Below are 13,869 nucleotides of genomic sequence, written 5' to 3'. Positions count from 1 at the left end.
AGTATGGAAATGTAAGCTGAATAAACCCTTTCCTCCCCAACTTGCTTCTTGGTCATGATGTTTGTGCAGGAATAGAAACCCTGACTAAGACACCTAGTTACTCTCTACCACAAGGTCACCCAGATGAACCCAGAACTCACAACAGGAGTAGTCTAAAACTCTTTGCCATGCAAACTTGATGACATAAATTAGATTCCATAAACCCCCATATGGGTGGGTGAAGAGAGCTGATTTTATAAAGTTGTCCTCTGACTTCAATACGTGCTCTATGGCACATGTGTGTACAGTCATACATTATGTACACATATACAAACACAAGTAATGAAATACATTTACTAAAGGATAAAAAGAAATAGACCAAAAAAAAGTTTTAAAAATATATTTATCCAATGTATCTGACATCGTTTTTGCATGTAGCCACACAAAAATTATTAATAGGGCTAGGGGGATGGCTAAAGGAGATCATGTACTTGCTGCATGGACATGAGGAAAAGTTTGGATTTTCAGATCTGGGTGTGGATAATATACAGATGTTGCAGCACCCAGTCTCACATTCTAACTCTCTAAAAGTAGAGACAGCCATCCTCAGAGCAGGCTGGCCAGCTAGACTAGTCCAGTGGTGAGCTCCGGATTCATCTGGGTGACCTTGTGGTAGAGTAACCAGGGAAGACTCGCCTTCCACACACCTCTCCAGTGTTGGCCTCACGTACCACACACATGCAAACATGTGTTTACACACAGACAAATTCATACCAAACTATTACTGAAACCGCTTACTTCATGTTTTGGAACTCTATTACACATTCATGGAAGCAAACTATGCATTAATGATTAGTAGTTGTGGTGTCTTGTCACTGCCAGGCAGGACAGCATAGGGAAAGATGGACTAGGAACTACTTAACCCCTCGCTGAGGCACATTTCAATGTTTTCCATTATAAATAATAAAATTTTAAAAGTTCCCAGAAAAAAAAAATGTGCCCAGAAAGAAAATGTACTCTATTATGGGAAACATTCAAGTTCAATAGGAGTTACAAAAGAAGAAACTCCAGTTTGGGGGAATCATTACTTCCCAAATCAGATTGGCAATGAATAGTTATAGTCTATCTGCTGTTGGAGAAAGTGTGAACTCTATTAAAATCGCTGTTTTTGTTCTTTGACCTCAAAATATTCACTTTGACATTTATTGTCCAGAAAACATCTATGACTGCTGGGGTCTCTTCCTTTGTAACTCCTGTTAAGCTTGACTGTTTCCCACAATAGAATACTTGCCTTCTTTGGGGGCTAATAAAAGGAGATTTTCATTTGTGGTTAACTGGGGGGGCTTCTCCCTTATACCCACTGGAGCCCCTCATGACTTACATCTGGGAACTGGCCACTGAGAAGGCTTCACATTTTTGTATAAGAAAGCAAGGTAGCCATCTTTTCTTGCTGTTGAATATAAGAAATATTCTTGCTACCCAGACAGAGAAGCCGGCAGGGTCTGTATAAAGGATATAATCTATATATTGGATATAATTGAATATAAAGGGCTTTCAGTTTCATCATCACAAAAACCAACTGAACAAAGAAAAGTTTTGCATACTTTTTGAGCAAAACAGATGGCTGTAAAATAGTACACATACGTACTATCGCTTGCAAACAATGGGTAGTAAGCCAAGACAACACTAGAAGGAAGTAAGGCAGGAGAAAGGGAGAAAAGGAAAGGAGAAAATGAAACACATTAGCTTTATTGGGAGTAAATGTTAATGAGAATGTCTTTATTACTACAAAGTCAATTTACTTTGAGTAGTCCTACAAATCTTTAATTCTCCATGTGGCTGCAAAGTAATTTCAATCAAATAAATGTAACATGTGACTAGACAACATGAAGAAGAAACTGGAAGATTGAGTCCAACAAAGAATTCCCAAAGCTTTCTGTTTTGCAGTAAGTGTTGTGAGGAAGAGAGAAAACGTTCTGTTCTGAATTTTTTAAAAATTAAATTCAAGAACTAAATTGAAGAGGAGAGATTAACAGGAAAACCATCCCTTTCCTTATGAGCGGAACAGACTAGCCAAGACTTGAAGAAGCGCTTGGCGGGCTGGGTAGTGAGGCAGCGCGTAGGAGGCAGGAGAAGGGTGACAAGTTTTGAGAGGGAAAGGGAAGGGATGCGTGAAGAATAAAGTCGGTCTGATAATGAAGATGAAAACTCTCTGAGAAACAGAAACTACCCCAGGGGAGCCTGCCAAGAAGGGTGTGTCATCTATGTTAATGTGTCTGGGCGTGGCAGCACCTCTTCCTTGGTTGATAAGATTTGTAGGGGCAGAACAAGAGATAGAGTTCCTTTATGGAGGGTCAACCTTTTTTAAATAAGAGAATGTCAGAAAAAGCCCCTCCCTGTGCTCTGAGGGAAAAAAGGCAGGAGACAGGAGAGATTTTAGCTCTTTAGTTCACAGAATTCAGTAAGTCAAAACACTCTAAGTCCGGGCGTCATTTTCTGAGTCCAGTAGTACAATTAGTCACTCACCCTCATGAACTTGCTCCCTTCTTTTGTATAGACAGACTTTCAGCTTAACCCATTATTTTAATCCTGACACACTCTTTTCTAACTGAATATATAGTTTCTGAGGTGTTTCTTTTCCCCTGTAAGTCCTACTGTCAACAAGTGTGTCACTTGAAATGCCTGGGAGGAAGATGCCTGGATGAAGATACCTGAAGCCCATTGAACCCTCTTTCCCACAGAGTGCGAGCCAAGCCCTGTTGGCTTTTCACAGACAGCTGGTAAATGGGATAAGGAGGTACTGTCCTTGATTAACATGAAGGAATGAGAAAAGACCTCAAACATGTTGCCAACAAGAATGCACTAAATAAAAGGCAAAGTTGAAGGAAAGTTGTCTTAAGTTACTAAACTTAATCTTTAAAAAGTGTGTTCTCATTTATGATAAAAGGAACTATATTTTGGCATTTATGATACGTGAAGTTTCCTCTTATTTTTAAAAAATTCATTTGCACTAGTGGTTCTGTGATCAAAGGTTTTTACCCATTAGACAAATAGGTAGAGATGGTAAATGTTAATAGATAGATAGATAGATAGATAGATAGATAGATAGATAGATAGATAGATAGATGACAGATAGATAGATGATAGATAGCCCAGATCATTTTACTTATTAACTGAAAGGGTAAAACATCTCATTCTTTTTAATTTTAGGTAGGTATAGTCTCAAATTGACTTTTCAGTTTTTCTAGCAATCTGGAATCTCAATAGATCATCTGTGTTTTCAAGTTTTCCCTTTGGAAACCATCTTTCACCAAATACTGTTTATTTGATTCCCTGTATCATCAACAAATCACTTATGGGAATAGTACAATGTTTGGGTCGACACAGTAGATAACTTCAGAACAGCATGTTTCCTACATTACATTATGACTGCCTACGTCACAACTCACAGGTCAGCAAGGCATGCTTAAGGTTTTTAAATAACCCAGTCTCAAGTAGGGATGAATAAAGGATCTGGGCTATTGAACTGTGGATTTTTTTTTTTTACTCCAACTGTTTGCATTTGTTGGGTTAACAATTTCCCCTTTCATTTGGGAGCATTAGCAGCCACTGATCATGAAAGCCAGTGCCCAGCAGAAACAGACCAGAGGAAATTTTCTGACTCACTTGCATAGCACCAGTTCATCAGTTCTGAAAATATATGAAGTGTGACTGCAGACTAATATGAGTGATTAGATTTTTTTTGTGGGCAACAGAGCTCTTACATATAAATGAGCAACATCCCCCTCAGGAGTCCTCAGGGTGTCGGTCTGTGTGTTCCTATGCGATTGGTCTGGAACCATTTTTATATTTCCCCTCTGGGGAGATGATTCTTTTGAGTATCTTTAATAGTGGCAGTTTGTCCTTGAAGGAAGAATTTTATTTTTTGGTAAATGGTAAAATGTATTCATGGTACACATCTGTTGCTTGTGTCTACCCAGAAGTCTTTTTCCCAATTTCTGGTTGAAGAGACTGCATTTCTTCTATTGTTTATGCTGTCTTTGAAGGTCTTTGAGAAGGAAATAGTTTTTAAATATCTTGGGAAATTGCCATTTTTTTCCCTCTGGTAACTGAACCCATATTTTGCCCTCCTCCGTTTGCACTATGTCTACGTTGTCTGGGTGAGCTTTACTTGACCACTGGTTGTAGTGACACAGACAGGTAACACGGGTTTGAGCACAACCATCAACTCAGAAGCAGACTGGGGACAAAAGCATTGTGATGGGACTTGGGTCTTGGATTGGAACTAGAAGGATGACTTACTCATATGGCTACTATCATGTTGCATCAGGAAAGAATCACAGAAAAAAATGGACCCAGAATTTACAAAAGCAAACCCTGGGACATGCGCAATCACGCGTATGTGTGTGCATAGCCATGAAAAACCATGCAAAGATGTCAAGTCCTGGTTTATTGTTCTGGTAGAGAAAGCTATCCTCTTTGTTTTGTTTGTTTTCAGAAATTTGACAGAAGAAACCATGATTAAATGGAGGTAGGGAGTGATGGGAAGGAAAAAAAGACAACCAATCTAGACATGCGAAAATTACCCCAGGGAGGTGTTTTAGTATAAGGCCCTCTACCCACGGCTGTTCCTTGTTCTAACTTTTAGATCTGGAAACCAAATAAGGGCCTTGCACATGCTAGGTAAGTGCTTGACCTTTGAGATAAACCCAAATTGCTTGGTTTATCAGACTCAGGTTTTGTGGATCAAAATTTTAGGTATTCTATAACTAAGTAGTCTTTTCTGGGAAAATTGCAACCAATTCTGGTCTTGCTCTTACACACACACACACACACACACACACACACACACACACACACACACCACTCAGAGTTGGATTAATTTGTTTACAAATAAACTTATGGAATACAATTCATGCTGAAATTAGGAACTGCCTGTAAATTGCAATCTAGTATTTCTCACTGGAAACCAGCATTCATTAGAAATCAAAAGCTGTGGGCTGGAGAGATGGCTCAGCAATTAAGAGCACTGACTGCTCTTCCGACGGACCTGAAATTTCTGAGTTCAAATCCCAGCAACCACATGGTGGCTCACAACCATCTGTAATGAAATCTGATGCCCTCTTCTGGGATGTCTGAAGACAGCTGCAGTGTACTTACATATAATAAATAAATCTTTTTTTTAAAAAAATCAAAAGCTGTAAAAGTGAAGTTCTGCTCACCTTTCTATACCAGTTTTGCTCTCAGACAAAAGTATGACCAAGGTTTACTTAGTTTGAAAGAAGTGAGTTGTTTGGCTCCTAGTAGGATGCTTGAAAGTCCGACCAAGTGTTGGTGCCGAGGTGCTCTTTTGAGAGGAAAAACATAGCTCTTTGCCCCTTCTGCTAATTTCTAGCTTCCAGAAAGATACTCCTCTGTATGTTCTTACCTGGGAGGCCAGGGCTACACTGCTCAGTGAAGGTTATATTAAGTAATTTCAGGCTGGAATATCAAAGACATAATCTAGAACTGCCTAGAATTTGCTCAGTCGTTCTGCAATACAGCAGGACTTTTTAACAAACAAGGATCTCAGGTGATTCTGTGTACATGTTTCACATGCAGTATATTTAAAAAAGGAGTCCATTCTGGGCAGAGTCTGGGTCAGATGACTTGTTAGTTATATTGAAAAACACTGAGGAGATTAGATTACTCTGTGATAGCATTTCCGGGGTAATTAGGCCATGAGAGTTCTGACCTAACTAATGGATTAATGCCTTCACGGATTTATAATAGGATGGTATTGTTGGGAGTTCATAAGGGATGGACACTGGTTGGGGTATGTCACTGAAAGTGTGTCTGTCGGGGCTGTATTTTGCCATGGCTTCTTCTTGTATTCATCTTTTTTTGTTTTTTAGCTGTCAATGTAAACTGACCCTCCTCCCCTGTGTATGTGTGCGCACACTTCTGTGTGTACACTTTACCTTTTAGTTCTGGGTGACAGAGAAAACATGTTCAAGGAAAAGTTTCTACTCATGTAGTCTAAAAGAGTTCTAAATTTGGGTTTGGGTCCAAGATCAAAGTGGGACAGTGGCTCTACAGGTTAGGTAATGGACTTGCATCAATGATGACAGGCAATAGCTGTCAACTATACTATATATTAGAACTGTCTGATGAAAGACATTCAAGACTGATGCATGAACCATGCACCCAAACCGTCTAATTTCACCTTGACCACTTAAAAATTTTAAAGCTTGGGCTGGAGAGATGGCTCAGAGGTTAAGAGCACTGACTGCTCTTCCAGAGGTCCTGAGTTCAATTCCCAGCAACCACATTGTGGCTCACAGGCATCTGTAATGAGATCTGATGCCCTCTTCTGGTGTGTCTGAAGACAGCTACAGTATACTCACATAAATAAAATAAATAAATCTTAAAAAAAAAAATTTTAAGATCTTCGAGTATATTACATGTACAACCAAAAACTCTAGGGTAGAGAAAATGAGTTCTTTTTATATTGAAGCCCTAAATGAATGCAGTCTCGACACTTCAAACCATTTGCTCCAAGTTTCAGCAAAGAAGAAAGCTGTGATTTGAATTTTTATGACCACCACAAAAACATAAGGTGACAATGTTTAGGCTAGTGGTTACCTATGAACATAGTGAAAGGTGAGGAAAACTTTGATAGTCTGACATAAGCTATGAAGAAAGACACTGCAAAATAAAAATAACATCCAGACTATAGTCAACTACAATTATTTTGGCTGAAAACATTTTTTTCCCCAAGGAAATAGGAGAGTTATAAACTTTTCTTTCCCATTTGTTTATGCAGACTGCGGTGATCAGGTTCTCAGTGAAGAACACATCCAAGGACTTGATTCTATTTCTTCTCTAGAAATAGTTAATGTTAAGAACAAAAGCACACGTGAACCATAGCTTTAAAAAAAATGGATAGTCAAATTCAGAATATCGAAGGAATGATACTTTTATTGAATCTGTAATGTTCTGATACAGTTGCCAAAGTTTTGTGTCTAGTTTGTCTTAATTTCTTTTCCCATAACAACAAGGTAAATTTGATTTTTATAAAAATTAAATTAACATGGCCCAAACAATACAATTCTTGATTTCAGAGTAATGGTAGTAATCTTAAAAATATGGTCTATGGGTTATTAGATCTCTGATGTGAAGTGTAAAACTATGTATGATTTTAAAATTGTGAGCTTCAAACTAAGGGTCAATGATGCTCTGGGCTAATCCACAAATTTGGGGGCAGGGCCATATGTTTTATGAAATTGTTATATATTGCTATGAGATAGTCTGTGGCTTTTTATTCAATTTTCAGGGAGTTCATAGCAACAACCACCACCACCTTCATGGCTCTATCTTCTTAGAGATGCCTTTATTCTCGTCCCTTTCTACAGTGCAGTGTTAAGAACAAGCATGAGCGCTTGTCTTGTCCCTCTCTTATGTTCCTCTGTCCCTCTCTTATGTTCCTCTGTGCCAGAGTTACAGACATGTGTGATACTCTGTTGGCACAATGCCCTGGCTGAAGTTGATTTGCTATTAGATAGGGCCAGCCATGGCCATAACCTTTGTTGCTTTTGCTGAAGTTTCTGAGAATATTCCAAGGAAAAATAGTCTACGTAATTTTCAGTTCAGAGAATTTGTACAGTGTCATAATTATAAAAGAGAGGAGACGCTTGATATTGACCCACCCAAGCACTGTTCTTGTATCTAATCAGATATCAATCTTCTGAGGTGGACATTGCCAAACACAGTAAAGATGTACTGCATGTAAAGATCACAGCCAACATGTGGAAATGTGCTAAATTTGAAATGATAGAAATTTTGTGGAAAAAAATGAAATAGAAATTTCTTCACTTAAAAATGTATTCAACGAACAAAAAAAAAAAATCCTAATTCCTTCTCAAGATTATAAAAATCTAAAGTTTTTCTTCCTGAGGACATTTAGCCTCATTATGGGAAGTGATATGATTTTTGTCAAAATAGCATTTTAAAATGAAATCATCTCATATTACACACAATTACCTTTTTAGAACATTGGAATAGGGCAGTTATGTACTTAATTTCATCCTGTCTGAGAAATATATGTGGTAATGTTTGTTATTAAAGCTAATTTCAAAATATATAATGAGAATACAGTAATTTTCAGGAGGGTTCAAAACATGTTGACTGTTGTACATTTTTTTTTTTAAAAAAAAATCATCTGTACTATTTATTCAATCTTAAGTATTTAAAACATTGTTATAAGCCAGGTGGTTGTGGCACATGTATTTAATCCTAGTACTCAGAAGCAGATCTCTGAGTTCGAGGCCAGCCTGATCTATAGACAAGTTCAAGGACAGCCAGGGCTACACAGAGAAACTGTGTCCAAAAAAAAAAAAAAAAAAAAAGTTATCATGATGCTCTTTTCTAGTCCTAGCCTTGTTTTCTCCAAGGTCGCTCTACTAGACTGTTGTATGAAGCAATGCATAAAATTTAGCAAGGCACATATCAACTCGGTTTTTTAGATTAGACCAAACCCTGAAGAATACTTTCTAAAGTAGTTTTGTTGTCTTTCTTTTATTCTGAAGTATATCCCCTAAGGGAATGGTTGAACGCGTACATGAAGTAGGAAGCTGGGATCTGGACCAGTCAGCCCTAGCCTCCCATTCTGTGAGCAGACTGTGTAGGAGCAGTGCAGCCTCCAGGTAATGACCATCATGCTAAAATCTCTAACAACTTCTGTCAGGCAGGTTCCTGATCTGAAAGTCCTCAGGAAACCTGCCACCTGGCCTTGCTAATGATAGCCACACAGAGCCGTGAGGCTTAGCTGGTCATCACTGGGTGAGGAAGGGTCGGGGTCACTATAGATCTGAGTCAGGGCCAAGCTCAGGATTTCTTTTTTTTCTTTGTAAAATCGTAGTTCTTGTCCAGCCTTCCTGGCTTCCTCCAGCTGCCCCAGGGCTGCACGCAGCTCTTGAGAGAGAATTCCTGGTGATTCACGCTCCTTCATAATCCAGTCCAGGGCCATGTGACTACGCATCTTTTCATCTAAAGAATATTGGGAATAGTAGGAGATGACTTCCTAGAACCAAGAAACAAAAATTCAAAGTGTCAATAAAGAGAAACAAAGGTGCATGTGTGCAGAGCTTTCCATACCTCCCCAATCACGTGACTTTCAAACAAGTAACCCTAACTTTAAAAGTCTGAAATGAGGGCTGGAGAGATGGCTCAGTGATTAAGAACTCAATTCCCAGCAACCACATGGTGGCTCACAGCCATCATCTGTAAAGGGATATGATGCCTTCTTCTGGTGTGTCTGGAAACAGGTATAGTGTACACATATAAATAAAATAAATCTTTAAAAAATATATGAAACCAAATTCCATTGACATACTTCTAAAAAGGAAATGATGAACTAATCTGGTCTTGCAAACTCCAGAATAAGTCAAAACATAACACTAAAAATTGCAAAATGAAGCTCTAGAAAATACAAGCCTGTCCTTGAAAATGTATTCCTGTAACAACTAATGTAAATATAACTTAATTCTTCATTGAAGCCTTAAGCCCAGTATCATTGCCTTTGACAAGACAGAAACAGGAAAGGAGCTACACAGACAAGTTGAGTTAGAATAAGATTTGGGCATGCCTAGTACAGGAATGGGGAAGGACTCAGTCAAGGGGATTTCAGAACAAACAAGACTTTGAAACCCAAGAGTCTACTTCCTAGCTTCTGTGCTTTGTTGTGGAACACAGTCCAAGAGTGGGGTCTTGTGAGGAGAATTGTGTTTGAAAAAAAAAAAAAAAAAGCCAAGAACACAAGACTGTTGCAATAAAGGTTGTATTTGTATTATTCAAATGTTGATTTCTGTACTGGCAGAGAGCTGAGTACTGTTCGGATTTTGATATTGTTCTTTTTCTAGACCATCATCTGCCTCATACTTTGTAAGCATGTGCCTCCCTCACCTTCTGATTGGTTTAATAAAGAATAGATGGCCAATAGCAAAGAGGGAGGGAAAAGGTATGGCTTCTTGGTCGAGATAGGAAGCAGGGGTGGAATGAACAGGTGCCTGGTCTTAGTGAGAGGTAACAGGCCATACATGTGGCAGGCATAGACTAGATTAGATGGGTTAATTTAAATTAGACCAGCTAGTTGGGAGATACCCAGTTATAGTGCCTAAACTTTCATAAATGTTAATAAGTCTCTGTTGTTATTCAGGAGCTGGTGGATCTGAGACAATCCATTGGTACAAAACAAGAAGAATCTTGTGACCTCAGTCTCCTTAAAAACATAGAAGTGTTCTAGGAATGTATTTTCATGCTCTTTCCAAGTGTAGCAGATAGGAGTGAGTTTACTCCATGTTATTCATTACAACTGACTATTACCTCTATGGAAAGCCATGTGCGGCTGGTCTGCCATGTGCAACTTGCCCTTGCGTTTGTACACTTTACTCTTGTGACTGTTCTTAACTCCTGAAGTATAAACTATCGGATGCTCTGAGTAAGCTGGGCTATTGCAAGAGACTTTGGTCCACCACAGTTCTCACAGGTTTCACTGCCTTTAGACTAGTAAATACTTTGTTACCATAAGGAACATAAATATCCAAGTAGCTCACAATAAGCACAGAAATAAGTTTCAAAAATACATGGTAGAATGGGCAATTATCATTATTGGTATCACAAAGATACCTTTGTGATCCACTATTTCTTGCTTTTGCAAATAACCATTCCTTACAATTCTTCTCTGAAAAAATATCAATCCATCATGCTGTCATATACATGTTTGATCATGGGGAATGGATGCATTGCTTATTTTTATTTTCAAGGACATATGGTATTTATTTATGACCTTAACAAATTAAAAACAATCATGGAAAAGTGTTTATAACCAAACCAACATATTTCAAAGGACTTTAATAAAATCAAAGGAAAGGGGGAAAAAAAATAGCCCAAGCCCTTGTCAGCTACTCATTCCTTTTCCATCTTTGACAATTTGAGAGCCAGATTTCCTAAGCAGAGAACAGCTCAAATGTCCTGGGGCTGCAGTGCCTCCCCCCTCATCATGCTGACTATTAGAGGCTTAGTTCTTCATACAAATTCTAGAAAATTCTCAACAATCAATTATTGTCTTCCAGGTTCTAATGGTGCATAGAGAAAGGATATATCTCAGAGGACAACATGGAGAAAGTATGAAACACACAGACACGATTTATATTTGGTACTAAGAAGAGGAAGGATTCTTATTCTAAGTAATGAAGACATACTGAGACATTGCCTCTGGAAAACAAAGGGGAAACTCCTAAAGCATAAAATTAAGGTGACTAAATTCAAGGGTGTCCAACTTCATGATCCTTTCTGCTGCCTTTGAGGGACTTTTGGTGGTGAGAAACAACCTTTTGGTGTAATGACTCTGTCTGTGTCTACTAGCAAGGGGGTTTGGAAAGCAGCTAATTCTCTTTCTTTCTTTCTTTCTTTCTTTCTTTCTTTCTTTCTTTCTTTCTTTCTTTCTTTCTTTCTTTCTTTCTGTATTGGAGAGTACACGAGGACACAGATCCAAGGTAAGAGACTAGAGGCACAAGGTAAGTCAGTACCTTACTGAGAACCCAACACTGTCTTAATGGTTGCTTCCTTCTGCTTTCAGTATAATGTGTGTTCAGATGAACCCTGTGAAAAGTCAACATTCTAAGCATGTGGCAACCTCTGACTCAATATCGCTTCACTTGCCCCTGCTCTTAACTCAATGGGAAAATATAATTGTAAAACAAAGAAATGTGTAAATAGAGGAAGTTTTAGTCAGGATGTGTAAAATGTAAACAAAACCCTCTTCCAAGTTTGATAAGCTCCTGTCCTTGTCCTCAGCATGCTAACCTGTCTCAAGCACACCATCTCACCTGTCGAGAGCACTTTGTTTCACGGAGGGCTTTCAGGCTTCCATTCCAGTGCAGTAGTTGGAAAATGGTCATTAGTTCCTACAAAACCCAAACATCTGTCAGTGATCTTAAAGCAGAAGTACATGTCAGTAAGAGCTGAGCAGATGGAAGTCTGATTCCCAAAAGCAACGGAAACAAGATATATGATATTGTCATATGCCTTGGGACTTCCCAAAGAATAGAGCCCCGAGGTCCCTGAAGCATAATCTCCATTCCCTTGCTTTATCCTATTTTCAATACAAAATTACTAAATGATTGACAAGTATCTTTCAACACTAAAAATATACACATAAAAATAATTGTACACACCAAAAGTTACCAAAAAGTATGTCAGAACATAGGAAACTAACATAAAAAGTTATTTATATGTTATAGAATGTTTTAATAGGCAGAGACTGAAAATATTTCAAATGTTCATTTTTAGAGAACAATTAAAGAATAATTTGTCCATATTACTAAATGCTGCATGCATTATGAATATAAATGCTTATAAGGTTTTAGGTTTTAAATCATGTGACTGACACTAAAGAACACAACTGAAATTTTAAAAATTTAAACTGAAAAATAAATATGCCTATAATACTAAGTAAAATGTATAGGAGTCCATTTGCTTTGAACCATGCTCCTTCCAATATTTGGCCCAAAACGGACCAAACAAAACAGACTCACTCATGCTAAAGTTCCGTGTCGACAAGTTGAAATATATTCTTCACCTGACTCTTTCAAAAAGCAAGAAAGGGAGCAGGATCAAGTGAGGGCTGTAGGGAGGGTAGGGGGAGAGGAGAGAGAATCTTTGCCAGCATAAAAAAAGGAGGTAAATCTCTCTGCTTTAAGAATGCCTTAAAATATGGACAGTGTGGTTGTAGTCACCTTAAAACAAAGGGTTCCGCATTCAGTGTTTTTAGCCTTGAGTGAGCATGACAGGGACCTGTCAGCTCTGTTCCCACTTCCCTGGCTGATGTCAAGGTGAGCAGAAGACCAGCAGGCTGAATATTTCCATTTTCCTAATGTGGTCACAGCTAGCAGTTTTCCACTGCAATTAGCTGTGTTTTACTTATGTAGGGATTTAGCCTTTGTTCTTTGTTTTGTTTTGTTATTTTGCTAGACATACATTATGGATCGATACCATAAACCACCACCATGTAAACACTGGAAAATCACATTATCTAATTAAGAAACTTCCTGCTTGGGAAAACAGTTATGAAATCTTAGCATCTAGACAGATGTCCTATTGACGATTCATAACTACAGTCTTTTACTGATTGCCTTCACTTCTGTTTGCTTAAGAACATGCTTTTCTTCTGAAAGGTATAGTCTTAGGTTGCAGGCACGTTAAGATTATCTGGTGCATTTTGGAAATGTGGGATTATCAGAAGAATGAACAGCACTAGTTTCAGCTCTACAGTTGCTATTTCTACTTTTCATCCTGAAAAGTTAGGCATGTTGTCTTTACTCCACCATACAAATGACACCAAGGGACACTGCACTTGAAATAAAAGCAAAACCATTTGTTTCCATCAATAAAATATCACACAGATATAAACTAAGTTGGTCCTTCCATGCCAAACAAGGACCCCACTGTCCAGTGTCCCATGTCAAATGCCCAGAGACTTTTCTGTCACAGCCATTCTCTCCAGCCACACGCAGTTTCAGTCCAACACATCACTACAGGGATATGAAAAAGCTGGATCACTTCAACAGGCTGCTAAATCTTGCCTAGTAGGGCTCTCATCACCGTGCCTGTCATTCATTCATCAGAGCATCCCCTGTTGCTCAGGAGAGTAAATTTCTGCTGCCTTTCCCAATGCTCCCTTCAAACCCATACTATTACCATTCATGACGTTGTGGCTTTGTAGCCACCAAATGAATATGAATTCTCTATGCTCTATGTTGTAATAAAAGGCCAATATTCAAAGTTTCTTTGATTTCACATTAAAAATCTTCTTGACACTGTCAACAAAACAAAAAGGCCACCAACAGATTG

The 13,869-nt window shown here is 38.4% G+C and overlaps 1 protein-coding gene across 1 annotated transcript in view; it reads right to left on the bottom strand.

Annotated features, from left to right (window-relative positions):
- Positions 1-8,533: 8,533 nt before the first annotated feature.
- Lix1 (limb and CNS expressed 1) overlaps positions 8,534-13,869 on the bottom strand; it is a 57,365-nt gene continuing 52,029 nt past the window's right edge. The window contains exons 5-6 of the mRNA XM_021221458.1: positions 11,847-11,924; positions 8,534-9,040 (exon numbers count right to left, since the gene is read on the bottom strand). Of these exons, the coding sequence (XP_021077117.1) occupies positions 8,753-9,040; positions 11,847-11,924 (366 nt within the window). The 3' untranslated portion in view covers positions 8,534-8,752. The remainder of the gene's footprint in view (positions 9,041-11,846; positions 11,925-13,869) is intronic.

This window comes from Mus pahari, chromosome 21 (genome assembly GCF_900095145.1).
Source record: "Mus pahari chromosome 21, PAHARI_EIJ_v1.1, whole genome shotgun sequence".
NCBI classification, from domain to species: Eukaryota; Metazoa; Chordata; class Mammalia; order Rodentia; family Muridae; genus Mus; species Mus pahari.
Note: the sequence above shows the minus strand (reverse complement) of the source record. Positions and strands in the feature narration are given on the sequence as shown.